The sequence below is a fragment of the Myxocyprinus asiaticus genome, chromosome 13, assembly GCF_019703515.2.
Source record: "Myxocyprinus asiaticus isolate MX2 ecotype Aquarium Trade chromosome 13, UBuf_Myxa_2, whole genome shotgun sequence".
In the NCBI taxonomy this organism is placed as follows: domain Eukaryota; kingdom Metazoa; phylum Chordata; class Actinopteri; order Cypriniformes; family Catostomidae; genus Myxocyprinus; species Myxocyprinus asiaticus.
The window spans coordinates 24,301,695-24,322,302 of NC_059356.1; the positions used below are offsets into that span (position 1 = coordinate 24,301,695).

Genomic DNA, 20,608 nt, shown 5'->3' on the forward strand with positions numbered 1-20,608 from the left:
GAACTATTACATTAGGGTTAAGGTTAGATTATGGTTAGGGTTCCTTCTATTGTTTTATGTAAAGTTAATTATAATGACTACAGACGAACCCAAACCCACACCCTAACCATACCCCACAAAAACGGCATTTTCTTCATTTATTTGCGCTATCAATTTTAAAATTAAGAACATCTCCAAATGTTCCCAAAAAATTGTATTTACATCTGGACAAAGTACTCTTTTGGCATTTATCATTTCAGATAATTCATCTTACTGGGCTGAAAATCAGTAATTTCTAATGGAGAGTTACACTGGGCTGTGTGTGGTCCTGACCATCTGCGGATGCAAAATTTGTCCGATCCAATTTGAGCTTTGCAGGCATTGAAATGTTTCAACTCATGCGACTAGTCCATATGCGACTGCCCAACTGGATTGATGTATTCGTTCAAAACTTATAGAAATATTACAGAAATATTAATGGTTTTTGTCCTATACTTTTTCCTTAATCCTAAACACTACTTTGGCAGATTGTACGGTTATGAATGTAGAGGTCAAAAATGATCATTCACGTTGCAAATATATCACAAAAGGTGTTTATAATTAAATGTGTACGTGTGTTATTTACTTCTGCACTTGTAAAGCCTTCATATTTAAATAATTTCTATGAGTTTCTCTCCCTATTATGTTGCTGTAGGCTATTATCAATTATAATAATAATAACTATAAAAACAACAAAAACAACAACAAAAATAAATACAGAGTGAAAATTAACCATGAATTCTATTGAATTCATCCATCTGCTCAACAATATCATACACAGCATTTTCATAAAAAAAAATAATAATAATAATAATAAAAAAAAGAATTTTTAGTAGCAAACCTCAGAGAGCAAACTCACCAAACTAACAACCTTTCGAACTTTCTTCAAATCTTCATTTTAATTTTTTACATTTTAAATGGATTAAATCCATTTAACAAACAATGTAATTGGCCACATCATCCTCTCTCTCACAATATCTTCTCTCTCTTGATTTAATTTAACTTTATTTTAGTACTTACTGGTAAGTACAATTTAATGTAAATATTTTTTTTACATTCACTCAAGTATGTTTTTGGACAGAACTTATAGAATAGGCTAGAAATGTTTCACTTAAGTATCATTTCTGAGTACTTTTACACCTGTCCCCAAACCATAGCTAAGTGCGTACACACACGCAGAGAGACACACACACACACACACAAACGTGTTTTTATATCGTGGGGACTCTCCATAGACTTCCATGCATTTTATGGATTTTATACAGATCTAACGATAATTTCTATCCCATAACCCTCACAGAAACCTTTTTGCATTTTTACATTTAAAAAAAAAAAAAAAACATTGTTTACTAAGCCATTTCCCTCGTGGGGACTGCTGGCTGGGCCCCACAAGGTTGGTGATCTCAGGTTTTATTATCCTTGTGGGGAAATTTGGTCCCCACAATGTAGTATAAGCATGTACACACACACACACACACACACACACACACACACACACACACACAATTAAACAACATTAATGTCTGAACTCACCAGGGAGTGCCGTTGGCTGAACGAGTGGGCTGAGACAGAGTGACCTCTAGTTGCCCCTGTAAGAGAGAAAGGCCAGAACACATGGTCATCTGGCAGGTATTGATCTCTGTACTTCCCTTCCAGTAAACTGCTAAATATTCTCTAATGATCTGCAGTACATGCAGAACATTGATGAGCATCAGTTTCCTTCACTTCCTCTGTCTCTATTCAACTAACATCATGTGGTTTGTTTGGTACTTTGGATTATATATATATATATATATATATATATATATATATATATATATATATATATATATATATATATAAAATAAATAAATAAATAAAAAACGCAATGCCATGTTGACATTGCAGGTGAAAAACAATTTGTCATGAAAAAGCTAGTACTTAATTTAAGGTTTGGCATTTTACCAAAATCTTTTACCAAAGAAACTGTATGCTGCAGGCATTCATTTAAAACTGAAGTGTGCGATTTCTGCGCTACTAAAGTCACCAGACGGAATTGCAAAAATAGTGAAAACATTTTTTTTCAATTTCCCGAATACTTCCTCTGTCTTCCTTTGGTCGTAAACAAATAGTGGCATATCATCCACAATGCCCTAAACAAGAGTAGTGACCTCAAAAACTAGCTGTCGGAGTTGTTTTGGCTGTTGACGTCAGAGCGGATGATTGACAGCATAGCAGGCTAGGGTTCGAATGGATGACCAGATTCTTTAGTGCATTCCTCAGGCCTGGCTTCCCTTTTCCTTGCTCAGAGCTCATATTAAATAGGGGAAGAGGGAACAAGTTAAGAGCTCTGGACTGCAGCTGGGGTCCAGGAGAGGTCAAACTGAATGACCTGGAAAACATTTGATGTAGCTCAACAGGGCTAACCACAAGCAAATGTAGCATTTGGTCTCCAAGTAATAGCAACACTTCATATTGAGGTTGTATAGTCACAGTCTGCTGGGTGTATGGGGTTTCATAGTTATGACCATGTTTTAATCATAAGGGTTAGGATAAAGTGCATTATTAATGACCAGTTTCATTATAATTTGTATGATTCTTACCAAACAACAATGTACAAATGCACACACACTTCATATGCCATTTCCTGGACTCTAAAAGTCTCCCAGGGTTGAAGACATCCCCAAGTGCTCTGTATCTGATATAATGATGAGTGATACAAAACTGACCACACTTCCTCTTAGCCACCTGATACTGAGTTCCGAGACCACCACACATAATCACCTAGATAAATTGGGACTTCCCATTGACCTCTATTGTTCTTAAATTAAGCTGACCCTACATATTAAACTTCTGCACTCATCCTGCATTTTTGTGCTATGGACATAATCATCAAATCATGCAGCTCGTCTCAACAAGCACTTGTCTGCAACAGGTAAAGTGTACTATTACTTTTTTTTTGTTGACTTTTCCCCTTTTTCTCCCAATTTGGAATGCCCAATTCCCAATGCGCTTTTAAGTCCTCCTGGTCGTGTAGTGATTCGCCTCTGTGGCGGAGGACGAATCCCAGCTGCCTCTGCGTCTGAGACCGCCAACCCGCGCATCTTATCATGTGGCTTGTTGAGCGCGTTGCCACAGAGACATAGCGCGTGTGGAGGCTTCACGCCATCCACCGCGGCATCCACGCTCAACTCACCACGCGCCCCACCTAGAACGAATCACATTTTGGCGACCACGAGGAGGTTACCCCATGTGACTCTACCCTCCCCAGCAACCGGGCCAATTTGGTTGCTTAGGAGACCTGGCTGGAGTCACTCGGCACGCCCTGGGATTCGAACTAGCGAGCTCCAGGGGTGGTAGCCAGCGTCTTTTACCACTGAGATACCCAGGCCCCCAAGTGTACTATTATTGGAGGTGGGTTCTTTTGATTTAAATCAGTTAGAAACAACTCAGAACACCTTTGCAACCACATAAGCTGCTTTTCCATCACCAGGCCGAATGGTTCTTGTTGCAAAACTGTGCCGTTCTGTTCCGATCCGGGCAAGTTAGCACAGTTACATTTTATATATTTTTTTTTTTCCACTGTTGTGATGCGAAATCAGGATTAGAATTTACTTAACAAATTTATCAGTTAGCAACAGCGTTAGAGGTAAACATTGGAATGAGAGCGCTATGGAGAATGATCACATATTTCAGTTTTTAGGACTGTTTTCCCCCTGGTTTTTGCTCTTAGGAAAGACATGGCCCATGTCGCAAAAAGGAGAGCAAAGAGAAAAAGGCGAGAGGTTTACCATCATCCACCTGACATGGAACACACAGAATCGTAAAAGTTCCAAAGTAGCTAAAAAGGACCTTTACTGACAAAATGTTATATGAGTGGAAATGCTACAGGAACCGCTCATCACCACGTACAGATCTTTTCAGCCTGATGGTGGAAAAGTGTTTATTCTCTCGTCCCGGTAGCAGATTTCCAGAAACGTAGGATGGCAGGGGAAGACTCGTTCATATTTAGGTGTTAAGCACTACCTGATTTGTTAGGGTTAGATTATACTGTAGTTTCTCCAACCAATCAGGTAGCGCTTGATTAATATTACTGAATCGTGCAATCAGGTATCGTTTTTCTCATAAATATCACTTACTTTTCCCCTGCCATCCTACTTGCAGAAATTTGTGCCCTGGCAACCACCCATAACACCCTTGAATGGTGGCGGCGAGTTCTACTCAGGCAAGCGCTGCACTACTCACATTGTTGTCAAAAAATATTCAAATCTATACTATAAACAAACCCTAACACTAATATATGAACGTTTGGCATTTTTATTCATGAATATAAACATTATTTAGTCTCTTTATTACCTATTTTTGCTTATGAAGACACTCCCGAAAGGAGTTTTTCTGATTTGTCTAACTTCTGGGTACATTCTTCATCAGTTTTGTTGCTAGGTCATAAACACACATACACAGTACACACGCATGCATAACCCTTTGAACAAGTGCTCTTAGTTACAGCCTCTCTTCTGTGCTACTTGGCAGTGGATTCAAGCACACACACTCAGCAGTCCTGGGCACTGAACTGCTGCAGGCAGAACATAACATTAAAAAACCAGGGCCAGTCTCTGAACTGACAAAGAGACAGAGGGATCTTTTGTGCTCAATCGATCTACACGCAACACCGACCCAGTTCTGCCCCACCCATCCCCCCTAGACAAACCCTGGCCTGTACTGCAGCGAGCCCTCAGACTCTTCACACCTAGCGGACAGTAAATACACACTCTGTCCTTTCTCGCTTAGGGATCTAATGTCAGCTTTAGTTTCCTCTCACACCTGTGTTACTTGACATGTTAAAGGAGTAGTTCACCCAGAATGAAAATTCTGACAGTATTTACTTACCCTCATGTTGTTCAAAACACGTGACTTATTTTCTTCTGTGGAGCACTAAAGGAGAAATTCTAAAGACTGTGCTGGTCACTCATTTGTGTATCATGAATTGACAGACGATTTCAAGCTTCAAAAAGCGTGCAAAAGCACCATGAAAGTATCATAAATGTGGTCCTTACAACTCATGTTTTAGATTAACAGTCTTTCGATGTGAGGAATAGAACAAACTTAAGGTCATTATTCACTGAAAATCTTGATAGCCACCCCAGCTCTACTTGGCGCATTTATGAAATTTCATTTCATTTATGAACAAATCATTCTTTTGAGACATTCTTGATTCATTCATGAATCTGATTGATTGCAGTGGTTAACAGCTCATTGGAGGGGAAGATTATCAGTGAATAATGATTTAAATTTTGGTTTGGTTCTCACATAAAGTTATTGTATAGCTTCAGAAGACCTGGAATCTGGCACATAAGTTGTATAAACCACTTATACGATTCTAATATTGTACTTTTGCATCCATTTTGAAACTTGAAATCTTCAGTGCCCATTCATTTTAATTACATGGAAAAGAGCAACCAGCATAGTCTTAAAAAAATTCTCCTTTTGTGTTGCATGGAAGAAAGTCAAAAGGGTTTGGACATTATGAGGGTGAGTAAAAGTGAATGATACTCTTAATACTCTGTTGCATCCAAACTTACATATTAATAGCATAAGAGAGGAAGGAACATAGTGAAATGTGTCAGACATAAAGAGCATAAATGATGGAAATATATCCTGCTTTGAATAGAATTGTCTCTGTCAACACTTTTAAACTGAAATACACACACAGCAAAGCCACCAGTACCTTCTGGAAGCAGTGGGAGGTGATGGCTACACAACGCGCATGAAAGCGTCCTGAGGGATTATTTTGCTCCTGCCGCTTTGCCAGCAATTTTCTTGTGAACGGCCCTGTACTCTATAACGCCACTGTTTCGCCATACAGGCAGTGAGCCGCCCGCAATTTGCAATAAATACCGCTTATGAGCGGACTCTAGTTAAAGTTGATTTCCAGGAAAATTACAAGGAGGCTCATTTACACAACCATGTGTTTCTATCCACTCAGATGCCCATCTGACCCGTCAACTTCCCACCCACTGGCAGGCATGGGCTGCGGTGCCACGCTCGGCTCGCCTGCGGTTTACCGTTAATGGCCGGTATGCATTGGCTCTGATTTTGCCCTTTGATCTAGTGACTCGGTGAGGTTTATCAGAATCAATCCAGGCTGTAAACTGACTCATTTCACCTCCTCCTCCTCATCAGCTGTAACTTTAGCCCCCCCAACCTCTTTCACAGACTTGCTCCTCTATGTGTGTGCGTGTCTGAGACTGTGTCGCTCTGTAGTGTCATGTTTCGGGGCTCTGGCACGGCCTCGATGGAATGTTCCGTCCTGGGGCTCCTGGGGGTCAGGAGTCTAAAAAGTCAGCAAGACTGTTCTTTTCTTATACAAAAACTTTCAAAGAAACACAAACATTTGACTTAAATGGGAAGAACATAATCGTATTCATATTCTAATGAGCTCCAGGGACCAACCAATGGTATTGGTTCAGTACAGCTTGGGTAAATGTCATGTGAATAGAAGGTTCCAGAGAAGGGTCATTATTTTGTGTGTCTAGAACAGTTTTTAGAGGGACTTTCAAAGGAAAGGTCTCAGCTGAAAGTTCTGTTTCAAGCTCATTGTAGCCCAAAGAATCTAAAACAAAAGGTTTTCATACATTTTTTATCAACACATTTCCATGACTTTTCCATAATTTTTTCAGTCACTTGTGATTCCTGAATTAAGAAATGTAAAAATAATTTTGTAGAGATTGCACTCACAAAGAGCTATTTTTAGCAAATGAAATATTTAGAGCTGAGAGTAACTAAATAAAATTAAATTCACAATAGGAATTTCCAGTGCTTTTCAATGACTTCATAAGATTTTATTCACCTCAAAGACATTAAGGACTGGAAATAACACAACTTCCAAATTCAGACATTTCCAGGTTTTCCAAGACCGTGGGAACTCTGAAGCTACAAAATGCATGTGTATATGCTGCACTGCTGGAAAAACCATCTTAAAACAGCCTAAACTGGTTTTCTAGTCTTTGCTGGTCTACCAGCCTGGTCAGAATTTTTTTGGTTTGCTGGTTTTTGGGGTACTTAACAGCTGATCAATCCATTAAACTAGCTGAAGACCAGTTTGGCCAGGCAAGTAGACCAGCAACCCTTAAACCAGCTATGACCAGCAAACCATCTAAGGCTGGTTTAATCTGCAATATCTTTTTTTAACAGTAAATACTGGTATACTGGTCTTTGCTGGTCTCCTAGGCCAGCCAGGTTTGGATTGCTAGTTTAAAATTGTTGTTGGGGGTACTTGGCAGCTGGCCAACCCATTATACCAGCTGAATATCAGCTTAGCCAGGTAAGGAGGCCAGCAAGACTAGCTTAAACCAGGCAAGACCAGCAAACCATCTTAGGCTGGTTTAAGCTGTTAGCGCGCACACACACACACACACACACACACACACACACTTATCCTATATATATATATATATATATATATATATATAAATTTTTTTTTCTCCGTTTAGTCCCTCCTCATCCACACTAAACTGCATAAAAATGATCATGCAACAAATGTGTCACTAAAACTGCTATGTAAAAATTATGTCTGGCATTGAAATATTCCTGTATTCTGAGGTGCGTGTAACAGGTTTGGCGCTAAATCTATGAAATGTTATCCAGGTCAACCACAAGCCGCCTCACGACTCACACGGCGCACTTTACAACTAGAACTGCTAAGTTTAGTACATACACGCGTGTGCACACACACACACACACACACACACACACACACACACACACACACACAATGACAGTGTAGAAAGACGGACGGGTGAGGTCACTGCCAGAGGAAGATTGGAGTTAAAAGAAAAGGAGAGAGCAGAGAAAGAAGGTAAAAGTGTGTTCCAGAGTGAAAGGGGTGTGTATAATGAGACTCGGTTAATGTTTAACCAGGGTGGAGAAGTGCAGTAAATGTCAAACAGGCTCAGCTGGAGAGACTGAGAGGTGTCATTAAAGCACTTTTTTTCTTCCATCAAGTGGCCCATACTTATCCTTAATTTACTGTGATGTATGTCAGGTATGTGTGCTATTCAGAATTGAAAACGCATTCAATTTTAAATCCTGAATTTGAGCTAAGGTAGCAAACAGAAAGCAGAATTGTAATTGGATTTTAAATTTATGGAACCTAATAAATTCATCTAACAGCTATTAAGTGTTTTTAGTAGAGTATACATTTTCAGTATGAATTAACTATAAACAAGTCAACATACAAATAATATATGGGGTATTTTGAGAATTATTAGATGATATTAATGATCAATGTTTCATTTTTTTAATAAATGTACTTTCATTTATCAATTATGGTGTAACAATAAATAATTCCCAAAGACTTAAATGATGGAAACCTTTAACAGAATATCTATGAAGTTATCTGTTCTTGTCCATTTTTTGTTGTTGTGTCAGGCTAATTAAAGTCCTCTGTTGTGTAACTATGTTGAATTTCTTTGAATTGCAATTCTGTAAATTGCTCTACCTGTCATCTAATTCAACATCCTGTGGAGTGTTCCAATTCTATTCAAATTCCAATTCCTGAATTAAAAAGGAGGCAATTCTTAAATTCTGCCAAACCCAGGTGTACGTGCATTATTTCAGATACTAACAACATCCTTTTAGCCTGCAGTGCTTTGAACAAAAAAACGCATAGATCAAAGTTCAAATTGAGATTGATTTCAGGAAGGAACTTGTCAGAATTCTTTTTTAAGCTGTGGCATACCTTCCATAGAAAGACACTTCCCAAGTTATAATGAGTTCAATGCACTGAAATTGAGTGTCTTTCTCACACTCTATATCTTCAGTAGAGCTTGATCGGGGGGATTGAGCCAGTTAGTGAGGTTGGGAAAGGACATGAGTGGGACCTCTGGTAAGAGCATTCCGGGACGAGGAGCTGGATGAATCATTCGGGCAGGAGATGCCGTGATGGGCTCGTTCCATGGCTCACTTCCGTTCCTGTATCCCAAGAGACGGGGTTGAGTAAGCGGGTGGAAATGTTGCTGCTCTGCCAACCACAGGCCTCTGGAGCAGATGTTTGTCTGTTTTTTCTTTTCTTCTTTTTTTTTTTTTTTTTTTTTTTTTTTTGGTTCTACCCAAAGGGGACTTTTAGGGACAAGTGGGAATAATCAAACTTTGTTTAAACAACTTTTTTTTTTTTTTTAATATTACTGTGTTGCTAGGAAACATACACTCACTAGGCACTTTATTAGGAACACCTCTACACCTAACTATTCATGTGATTATCTGATCAGCCAATCGTGTGGCAGCAGTGCAGTGTATAAAATCATCACATATGGGTCAGGAGCTTCAGTTCATGATCACATCAACCATCAGAATGAGGAAAAAAGATCTCAGTGATTTAGACCGTGGCATGATTGTTGTTTCCAGAAGAACTGGTTTGATTATTTCTGGAACTGCTGATCTTGAGTTTACTCAGAATGTTTTGCTGACAAAAATGCCTTGTTAATGAGATCAACAGAGAATGGCCAGACTGGTTTGAGCTGACAGAAAGGCTACGGTAACTCAGATAACCACTCTGTACAATTGTAGTGAGCAGAATAGCATCTCAGAATGCACAACATGTCGAACCTTGAGGCTGAAAGTGTTCCTAAAAAAAAAGTGCTCTGTAAATGCATACTAAAAAAATTTACACATAAGGCAGAAAATGCATGAAATATAATTTTTTTTTGAAGAAATGTAGCTTTATGGAAAATTAGTTTTGCCCACATTTCTCCAACAACAGTACATAAGTATGTATAAGTACTTATGTCTTAGGTCAGTTAGGATCCCTACTTTATTTTAAGAATGTGAAATAGTAGAGAGAATGATTTATTTCAGATTTTATTTCTTTCATCACATTCCCAGTGGGTCAGAAGTTTACTTACAATAAGTTGCTGGAATTTTGGCCCATTCCTCCAGACAGAACTGGTGTAACTGAGTCAGGTTTGTAGGCCTCCTTGCTCGCACATGCTTTTTCAGTTCTGCACACAAATTTTCTATCAGATTAAGGTCAGGGCTTTGTGATGGCCACTTCAATACCTTGACTTTGTTGTCCTTAAGCCATTTTGCCACAACTTTGGAGGTATGCTTTGGGTCATTGTCCATTTGGAAGACCCATATGCAACTGAGCTTTAACTTCCTGGCTGATGTCTTGAGATTTTGCTTCAATATATCCACACAATTTTGCTTCCTCATGATGTCATCTATTTTGTGAAGTGCACCAGTCCCTCCTGCAGCACCCTCACAACATGATGCTACCACCCCAATGCTTCATGGCTAGGATGGTGTTCTTCAGCTTACAAGCCTCACCCTTTTTCCTCTAAACATAACAATAGTCATTATGGCCAAACAGTTCAATTTTTGTTTCATCAGACCAGAGGACATTTCTCCAAAGAGTAAGATCTTTGTCCCCATGTGCACTTGTAAACTTTAGTCTGGCTTTTTTATGGCGGTTTTAGAGCAGTGACTTCATTGCTGTGCAGCCTTTCAGGTTATGTCGATATAGGACTCATTTTACTGTGGATATAGATACTTGTCTACCTGTTTCCTCCAGCATCTTCACAAGGTCCTTTGCTGTTGTTCTGGGATTGATTTGCACTTTTCACACCAAAATATGTTCATCTCTAGGAGACAGAGTTCGTCTCCTTCCTGAGCGGTATGATGTCTGTGTGGTCCCATGGTGTTTATACTTGTGTACTATTGTTTGTACAGATGAACATGGTGCCTTCAGGCGTTTGGAAATTGCTCCCAAGGATGAACCAGACTTGTGGAGGTCCACAATTTTTTTCTGGAGGTCTTGGCTGATTTCTTTTGTTCTTCCCATGATGTCAAGCAAAGAGGCACTGAGTTTGAAGGAAGGCCTTAAAATCCATCCACGAGTACACCTCCAATTGATTCCAATTAGCCTATCAGATGCTTACTGGCTAATTGCCTAAAGGCTAGACATCATTTTCTGGAATTTTCTAAGCTGCTTAAAGGCACAGCTAACTTAGTGTATGTGAACTTCTGACCCACTGGAATTGTGAATAGTCAATTAAAAGTGAAACAATCTGTCTGTAAACAATTGTTGGAAAAATGACTCGTGTCATGCATAAAGTAGATGTCCTAAAAAAACTTGCTAAAACTATAGTTTGCTAATATTAAATATGTGGAGTGGTTAAAAAATTAGTTTTAATGACTTCAACCTAAGTGCATGTAAAATTCTGACGTTTATTGTTTATTACAACAAATAATGATTTTTTTTTTTTTTACAGAATTTCAAGGTAACAGTCAAACCCTTTGAAGGGTTTTTGTTTATATAACAGTTTAGGAGCGGTCACATTTATCTTCACACCGCAAATTTCTGCGGGCAAAACAATCATCTCAATGGAAATCCACACAAAAAGGGAGTCCGCCACTTTCGGTGGAGATTGGGGAATTTTGAGAGATTAATTGTTTGGCAGTGACCTCGGTGTGGGCAGTGCTTAGTACACAGCTACACTGAATATTGACAATACATAAGGATATTATTTAAATGGCGAGTTTCTAATCAACCCTTTCCAAGGGTATAAAGTGCAGCATTGAAAGGATATTTCACCCAAAAATGAAAATTCTCTCATTATTTACTCACCCTCATGATATCCCAGGTGTGTATGATTTTCTTTCTTCACCAGAACACAGTTGAAGAAAAACAGAAAATTTCTTAGCTCAGTAGGTGCTTAAAATGCAAGTGAATGGAGATTTCTCTTTTGAAGCTCCAGAAATCACAAACAGTCAGCATAAACGTCATTGATAAGTATGATCGCTTTTGGTGTGAAAAAGATCAATATTTAAGTACTTTTTTTTTAACTCTAAATCATGCTTCCAGTCAGCAGTGATATGCCCACGTGACGTAATCGCATTGGCATTTGAGATGCCTTTACACCTTTACGTTACTGTTGCTGTACACATAAGGGAGAAAAGTGTGAATACAGACAAATTTAGGAAAAAAAAAAAACATGTAGCATAATGACAAATTTGTTAATTTTGCCCACATTACTCCAACAACAGTAGATGAAGTAGGTGCTATCCAAAAATACATACATTTAATTAACTTTTTTCTTGTGTATTACATCAAATATTACGAAGATTTTATTGAATTTTAATGTGTCAGTCAAACCCTTTGAACTGTTTTTATGTTTACAAAACAGTTTGTCAAAATAACTATAAGTTGCTGGGAAACTAAGCCTAAAAAGTGTAAACTTAAAGGGAAAACACATGTAATACCAAACAAATGTAGCATTATGGAAAATTTTTGTATTTTGCCCGTATTGCTCTAACAACCAAAACATTAAACCTCTTTAAGCCTGCATAGCGGAAGATTTTGGCTTGTCGCAGAGGGTGTGGGGGAAATACCATTACAAGCTCTCTGTGGTTCTACCGTTATACATTAACAGCACTGAGAGTCTTTGCCAGCAACTCCTGCCAGTTTGTGTTTCTTTCCCAGGATGCCCTGTTCCTCACCCCAACAGCTGCAGTGGGCGGGTGTCCTGGTGTCATAACATCTTCAAGGCACAGTGTGAATGTCAAAAAGGAAGAAAGAAAGTTCTGTGTCTCCTAAGAAACATGGAAGCTCTAAAATAGGAAAGAGGGGGGGAAGAGCAAAAGCATGCAAGACAAACAGAAGCAGTCATTCAGCCTGCCCGCTGTCTGTTTGGCCAGCTTGATGAGGGGCCTGCTGCTGACGTCAGAGGCTTACACAGTTCCATGAACCAGCACTCCACCACTGCAGACACCTATCAATGGCCTTAAAGGAATATTTCAACCAAAAATTTAAACTGTCAATACTTGATCATCCTCATGTTGTTCTGAAGCTGAGTGCTGTTATTTATTAAGTGAAACACAAAAAGGAGACATTTTTGAAGAATTGTTACCACAGTTCACACTGACCAGTGGCCGTCAAGCTCCAAAAAGAAAAAAACTATAAAGTAGTCCTTACGTGGGAAGCTAACACAAGCTAGTTGCGAGCTTCAGGGGAGGTCAAAATTATCAGTGAATAATGACATCAAACCTATTGTATGGGTTCAGAAGGCTCTAAATATAGTGCATGGAGTCATATGGATTACTTTTATAGTGTTTTTTTTTTTTTTTTCCTGGAGCTTGACAGCCCCTGGTCACTGTGAACTGTCATTGTATGGCAAGAGCTGTGTAATGATTATTTAAAAATAAATTCTACTTTTGTGTTCCACAGAAAAACATAACATGACACAGGTTTAGAATGACATTAGGATGAATATATAATGACAGAATTTTAATTTTTAGCATCGATTTAGCGTCATAACACAAGATTTGTTTTTGCCAACATACTGTATCAACTTACTAAGAGTACAATACTCTATGGATAAAATGTAGGGTTTGAGTCAACATAAATATGGTAGGCCTACAGATGGATCTGTCAAAATGATGCATTCGGCTGTGGTCTCCTGTGGCAGAAACGAGGACCGTTAACAGTCGCTGCAGAGAGGAAGTATCCAAACACATACACACACTTCTGTTAGGTCTGACCACCTGCTTGAGTGTGTGGCACTGTGGCCTTTAGAGGGTTGGGTGCGATGGAGGAGGTCTTAGTGTAAACACGTCAATGGAAGTTTCTGGCAAGTGCTTTCCCAGACTTTAGCCAAACCAGGCAAAATCCTCTCCATGTCTTCCAAGCACACACTTCCCCTTTAGCAAAAATCACGGAGAGAGAAAGGGTGGCTTCCTCATGTATCAGATTTTTTTTTAACCCACAATAAATTAATAGTATTTTTTTTTTTTTTTTTTTTAAATGTACACTCACATGATATGAAGAATCCAGTCAACTAAGTTTTTATTTTATATTTTACAACTGGATAGTCATGTTGAGATCACAAGACCGGCTGAATACTCACACAATCACGATCACACAGGAAACTGACATGTTGATTCCGAAAGTTCATGTACCCTCAACCTCATTCAGCTGAACAAGATGACTACTGACATCCATCATCAGACATTTTAAAACAATTCAAGTGTGAACACATTTGCCTCTATCACTACTGACATCACATTATGCAAGCAACCTCAGAGACACAGGTTCTAATCTCACAGAAACCAGTAAGTAATCAGGTTCACATAAACAATGAACACAATTCAGAGGTTGCATCTTCACTCAGTGAGGTTTGGGGTTTGGGTCTGGGCAGTACCGCCACTCCCTATATGCATATTAACTCCCAAGGGGGGCACCAGAAACCTCACCGGCTGCCCTTTCTCGCACGTTATACAAGGACCCTATAGCAGTCGCAGGAAGCACAGACCGATTTCAGTAGCAAAACTTTCAACTTACTGTTGTCGAATTCACAGTTTGGAATACTGCTCACTTTATCTTGGTGACCAATCTTTGATCAGACACTTTCTTTAATAAAATAAATTAATCATGGCTGACTGAAAATAGTGCATTTCTACAATGGCATCGGTAACCAAAAACTATTCCTTTTGCAAGATGCTGCATCCACACAGCTAGGTGTCAGTATAAATCGAAGGTGACTGTCAAATCACCCAGCACAAAACAGACAAAAAAATGTGCTTATTAACCTCCTGATGATTTGTAACAAAGCTGGTACCAAAGTCAGGGTGGAAATCATAAACACATTGACGCACATGGGGATGTCAAAAGTACTGGTATTTTGGTACCAAGCTAATACAAAAGTAAAAAATGTGTGCGTTTCTGCAGTACTGGTAGTACCGAGCACCAACTCAATTCGGTCCCCGTGTGCTGTCTGACTGACACACGACTGCTTTCAAATGTTCACATACCTATTTAAGTGCATGCTCTGTTACTCCTTTTACGCTGAAATGCACAATTAATCAAATGTGATTATTAAACCACAAAAGATGTAATTTAATTAAATATAGAGTCTGCAAATTCTGTGCACTTCAAAGTTAATGTGTCAACCTAATACACTGAAAACATCACATTTTATGAGCACTGCATGCTGTGCTTGTTGTAGTAGATGACAGGAGAGTGGACAATCACTGTGAAGTGCACAGCGCCTGCAGACTATACATTTATATAATGAAATCACAGCATTTTGCGCTTTAATAATCACACTGGGCCATATACAGTAAGCAACATCTTATCCAAAGGGGAGAAACTACCATCAACAACACAAAAACAGAAAAGCCTTCACATCAATATAAAGCTTGATAAAACTTGGCACGTGAAATTTAAGAAATCGTGACAAAAATGTATTAATACAATATGGTAATGTAATATTTCCTGTAATAATAATAAATATATTTAAGGAATATCTCACAACATTGTTTTACATTATGCTGTAAGAATCTTTACTGAAGCACTTCATCTGACAAAAAAAAAAAAATGCAATGGTATGTTGAAAAGTAACTTCTATTTTTATTAATTTATTTGATTAGACACCATTTTGATGATGAAATTGATATACACTTTAAAACATGGAATGGAAAACACAATCTGGGGGGGGGGGGGGGGGTAATTAAACTGATTTCATAGAGTCCTTAAACTTGATGCAATGTTTACTTAATTGAGAATCACTTCAAGGAAACATGCAATTATTTTAATTTATTATTTACATTAATACATTTAACTTTGTTAAACAGGCTAAAGGAGTGTGTTCAATGGCATATTGTCAATTTTTTTTATTGAGAATCATTACATTTTATTGGTATTGGTATTGGTACCGACTACTGAAATTTTGGTATCGTGACGACCCTAATCGTACAGTAGCTCAACAGAAAAACAGAAATCATCCACCATGACAAAAGCCAAGCAAGCTGCAACCACACAATCTCTCTTAGGGAGGACAACTGAAGGTTGTTGGTGGGACTATTGATCCTGCTTGGCATGAATTGGAAACATGGCTTTGCAGATGCACTCTAGATATCAATATATTTTATCAATAATCAATATTGGCACTGTGACAGCAGTGAAAAAAAGCAAGAGAGAATTCTGGAGAAGCAGCAATAAAACATTGTGATAAATCATGATGAAGGTTCAGTAATCATTTGGCAGTGTCTCTACATGCCATAAAACAATGAGTCAACCACTCATATTACAATAGCCATTCAAACAGTTAGAGCTGATTATCAAGTCTTTAAGCTGCTTTAACACTGGTAGTGATACCAAAAGATGTAGCGTCAGTCAGTTGACTATGTAACATTTTCTAATGGTTACCTCACACACACACACACCGGTGAAAGGCTGGTTGGGGTTCAGTGAATACTGATCTGGGGTGGGAAGGTGGATGCATTGACCTATTAACCTCCTATATTCTACACACATGAATCCTTCACACAACCATAAATGGGTTAATGGTGAAAGACTCCACCAAGGAAATATGAGGATTATTGATTTAAGGGTGATTAGTCCCTAAAGGATGGACAGAAAGATTGAGTGTTGAGGGGGAGAGTTGGGGAGAGAAAAGAGGTCAGTCCATAAGAGATTCACAAAAAAAGCTCCCTTAGGCTGTTTCTTATTGATTGGGCCTGTATATGACTGAGCTGTGTGTGTAACACACGGTTTTACAATATGCTCCCGATTAGAAAACCAGTGTGAGTCGCATTGAGTGTGTATGTGTGTCACTATTCAGCCAATTCAACATCTCTTCATATCCATCTATAGGACTGTAGACTTGTGAGTGAGATGAAATAACTTCAGTTGTAAGTAATTACTCATCACAATTATGTCTAATGCGCTATTGGTGCGGTTTGCTGAGTTCAGGACTTCAAAATTTCTGCTTTAGTGCAGGGTAACTGCCAGCGAGGAGTGTGTGTATGTGTTTGCATGTGAAAGACTCATTGGCTGTTGAAAAACTCATTTTGTGTAAAAGTGGGGATCAATATCTGAGATTTTACTGCCAGAGGAACCGTTATTAAATATTTTATCATCCGGATGTGTTCAGTTGCACAGAGGCGTAAAATAGATGGGCAACTCAAGAGCTGACTCAGCTGAATTTCCTTAACTGTTCTCTGCACAGTCACCCTTTATCCGCTTCTTCATTTCAGACATGGGTCTTTATATACAGGATAAAAAAGGGCTGATCATGAAATACACCAACAACAGCTAAAAATACACTTGTGTGCATATGTAGCCTGTATGCTGTATGTATGCAAAGTTTCTAACAGACAAAGAATTAACTATATATTTTTGTTCCTTCATATTACCAAAGTTACAACTCAATTACTACAAAGGACCATTTAGTTCTTAAAGGGACAGTTCACCCAAAAATTAAAATACCATAATCATTTACTCACCCTCATGTTGTTTCAAACCCGTATGACTCTCTTTCCTTTGTGAATCCCAAAAGGAGATGTTAGGCTGAATGTTAGCCTCAGTCACCATTAGGGGTGTAACGATTCATCGATCTGGGTCAATGCATCGATCCAATAACCAACGAACCAATGTTATCGATACAATGCGTAAATATATCGATAGACATTTTTTTAAGATGTACCTTTATTTTAATACTCTCATGTCAGCCACGTCCATACGCATTTCTGTCAGGCGATGAAGCAACCTTATTACCTTAATTTTACTTTATGAGTGCTAAATATGCTTTTCATGTAGGACACGGATGTGCACGGGGTCTCTGAAGCCAAATTGTGCTCAAAATGAATTGTGTAAAATAGGCACATAATATCGGAATATCGATTGCAGGGCCCTGAATCGAATAAAATCAAATCGTATCGTGGCAGACTTTGAAGTATCGGCAAATATCGGATCGCAGGCCAAGAGAATCGATATAAGATCGTATCGTGATGAAACGTCCGATTTACACCCCTCGTCACCATTAACTTTTATTGCATGTTTTCTCCATACAATGAAAGTGCATGGTGACTGGGATTGTTATTCTGCCTAACATCTCCTTTTGTGTTCTAGGAAGAAAGTCATACGAGTTTAGAACAACATGAGGGCGAGCACATTTCTGCAGAATTTTCATTATGCACATACATATATGAACATACAGTACTGTGCAAAAGTCTTCGGCGCATTGTCACAAAAACATTTGTCTTAAATGGTTATTTTATATATTCTGCTTTCAGTATATCAGTAGGAAATGTCCATTTCAAATTTCAACTTTCCCATTGCAAATTGAATTGAATAGAAGATGAACAAGGAGCTCTACAACAGATATGGTCCCCCACAGGGCCCCGGACCTCAACATCATCGAGTCAGTCTGGGATAACATGAAAAGACAGAAGCGACAACCAAGAAAAACAATGTCCTAGGAGAATTGGTGCTGTTTTGAAGGCAAAGGTTGTCATACCAAATATTGATTTTGTTTTTTTTGTTTACTAGACTTTGTATGACGCTAACTGATAAAATAAACTATTTATGCCATTGTTTTTGAAGACATCCTCACTATGGAACATTTTCCACAAGTGCCTAAAACTTTTGCACAGTACTGTATATGAAGTAAAGAAGTGCCACAAATGATGTCAAGCAGTGACACCTCTTCAATTCTCAATTTATGACCTGTAAAACAAGTTTTGCTAGAATAACCTTGGTGTTCAGCTCCAATTAGTCTATTTCCACCTTTACCACTTAAAACTACCAAATCAATACATGTGTCAATGCTTCCAGAGTATTTCTATAACTGAGAGATGGAAGAATTTTTAGCGTGCTGTAAAATCAACAATAATTAAGGCATATATGAATCACCTGTCTGGCTGCGTCTTAACACCTAGCGAGCTGCCTGCCAAGACAGACATGTCCAAAAATGCCGTCTAGGTTGGCAGCTCACTGGGTTTGCGACACAGCCTTAGTTTTGTCTACATACCCCTCCCATTTGTTTCTGCTCGTCCTGATTGCGTAACTCGAACGACTCTTCCTCCTCTTTTTCACCATGATCCCGGGCCAGCAAACTGAAGCCTTCTCTGCAGCACATTAGCCAGCAAAGTCCCCGCCAAGGCATTCAAATCACGGCGTGTCGTCCAGTCTCTATCCGTAAATGTCTTGTGATGTCCACCGTCCCGGTGCTGCCGCGCAGATGGGACAGATGGAGGATGTCTGGTCGCATGAAACGGGCCGTTCACACATAAACCGTTCTTGCGCTAAAAAATAAAGCGCAACGCAACGACTGAAACAGAATGCAGGCGTCCCGAGACGCTTTATTTAAAGTTGAAGTTCTTCGGCGTCTAAAAACTCAGCAGTCCTGCGCGAGACGCTGAAAAAACATAGAAAACAATTAAAAAAACAGCGCAGACGAACGCAAAAACAAGTGCGTTGTGAACGCTACTTAGGTAACAAACTTCTAAAGCTGCATTATGATGTCCCGTGAACAAAGCAAATACCAACACACGTATAAACTGCTAATTAAAGGATGGTAAATATTACCGGGCTAGATAATAGTCCTAAATTTCTGCAGTTTTTCAGAAAAGTCCAGGTTTCTGTGCAACGCAGTCGTTCAATTCAGAATTCGGTTGGAATATCTTTAAAACAACGTTTTATATTACAGGGTAAATCCAAAATACGTGTCCAATAAAAATATATTTCATCCGACCGGTACTTCCAAATGGAGAGTTAATAAAAAAAGTGTGACTTGCCTTATCGGCTTCTCTCTGTGCTTCTCTGAAGCATCAGCAAAAGCGGGCTCTTTCAGTAGCGTGAATGATGTGGGCGGGGCGAGTCGCCCCATGTGTTAAGACGCGGGAGATGATTGGCTCATGCCCCACACGCCCAGAAAATGCCCCGCCTTCTCTCTGTCTGGCCGCACATGTGAAGTAGGCTTTTCAGGAAATGGAAGTAGCACTTTGGTGAGGGAATGAGGAATCTCTTGACTAGGATTGTTCAGTGCTTTAACAAATGTGAAATCCCTGTTTGTAAACCTCAAACTTGGACTATATACAAGCATATACACTTTTTTGTTATTACAAATGTCAGGTGTTTGTGCTGTGTTTGCAGATAGTCATTACTACAAATAAGGGCTATTTTCAAGGTTTTACCTATCTGTCCTTGTCCAAACTATGATGTCACCCCAGAAGGGATTTCTCCAGTCAATGACAAAGTAAAATTCAGCTTCTTTTATTTGAATAGTGCTGGGAGGTGGTGACTGTGTGCAGTTACAAGTAAGTGTGAAGTTTTGGGTAAAGGAGTGAATGAGCGCTCTTTTTGTGTGTGTGTGTGTGTGTGTGTGTGTGTGCATGTGTTGGGGGGTAATGTAGTCTCCTGAAACGCATTACATGCCTGAGTGGAAATCAGATGGACTCCTTTATTTCCAGGAAACTCCTGTCACGAGAGGCTCCGAAGAGAGAGAGACAGACAGAGAAAGATGGGAGAGGGTAGAAATACTTTTTTGCGTTGCTTCCAAAAGGTCTGATGTACCCCCTTCATCTTTTTTGTCCAATGCAATGTCTTTTTTCAACTTTTTTTCTGTCATGTAAAACTTTTATTTAATACTTATTCATTTAATATTATTTAATATAAAAAGCAAGCGATTCTGTACAGACTCATTTTAATTCCCTGTTTCCTTTTACCTCCCTTCCAGGAAACAACTGGTCAGAACAGTATCATTAATTAAAGGAACAGTTCACCCAAAAGTGAAATTTCTCTCATAATTTATTCACCCTCATGATATCCCAG

At 39.0% G+C, this 20,608-nt stretch overlaps 1 protein-coding gene across 1 annotated transcript in view; it reads right to left on the reverse strand.

The window, feature by feature from the left end:
- The window catches only part of LOC127449769 (pleckstrin homology domain-containing family H member 3-like), a 69,204-nt gene extending 49,620 nt beyond the window's left edge, over window positions 1-19,584 (reverse strand). The window contains exons 1-2 of the mRNA XM_051713307.1: window positions 18,807-19,584; window positions 1,552-1,607 (exon numbers count right to left, since the gene is read on the reverse strand). Coding sequence (XP_051569267.1) covers window positions 1,552-1,607; window positions 18,807-18,941 — 191 coding nt within the window. The 5' untranslated portion in view covers window positions 18,942-19,584. The remainder of the gene's footprint in view (window positions 1-1,551; window positions 1,608-18,806) is intronic.
- Window positions 19,585-20,608: the final 1,024 nt, after the last annotated feature.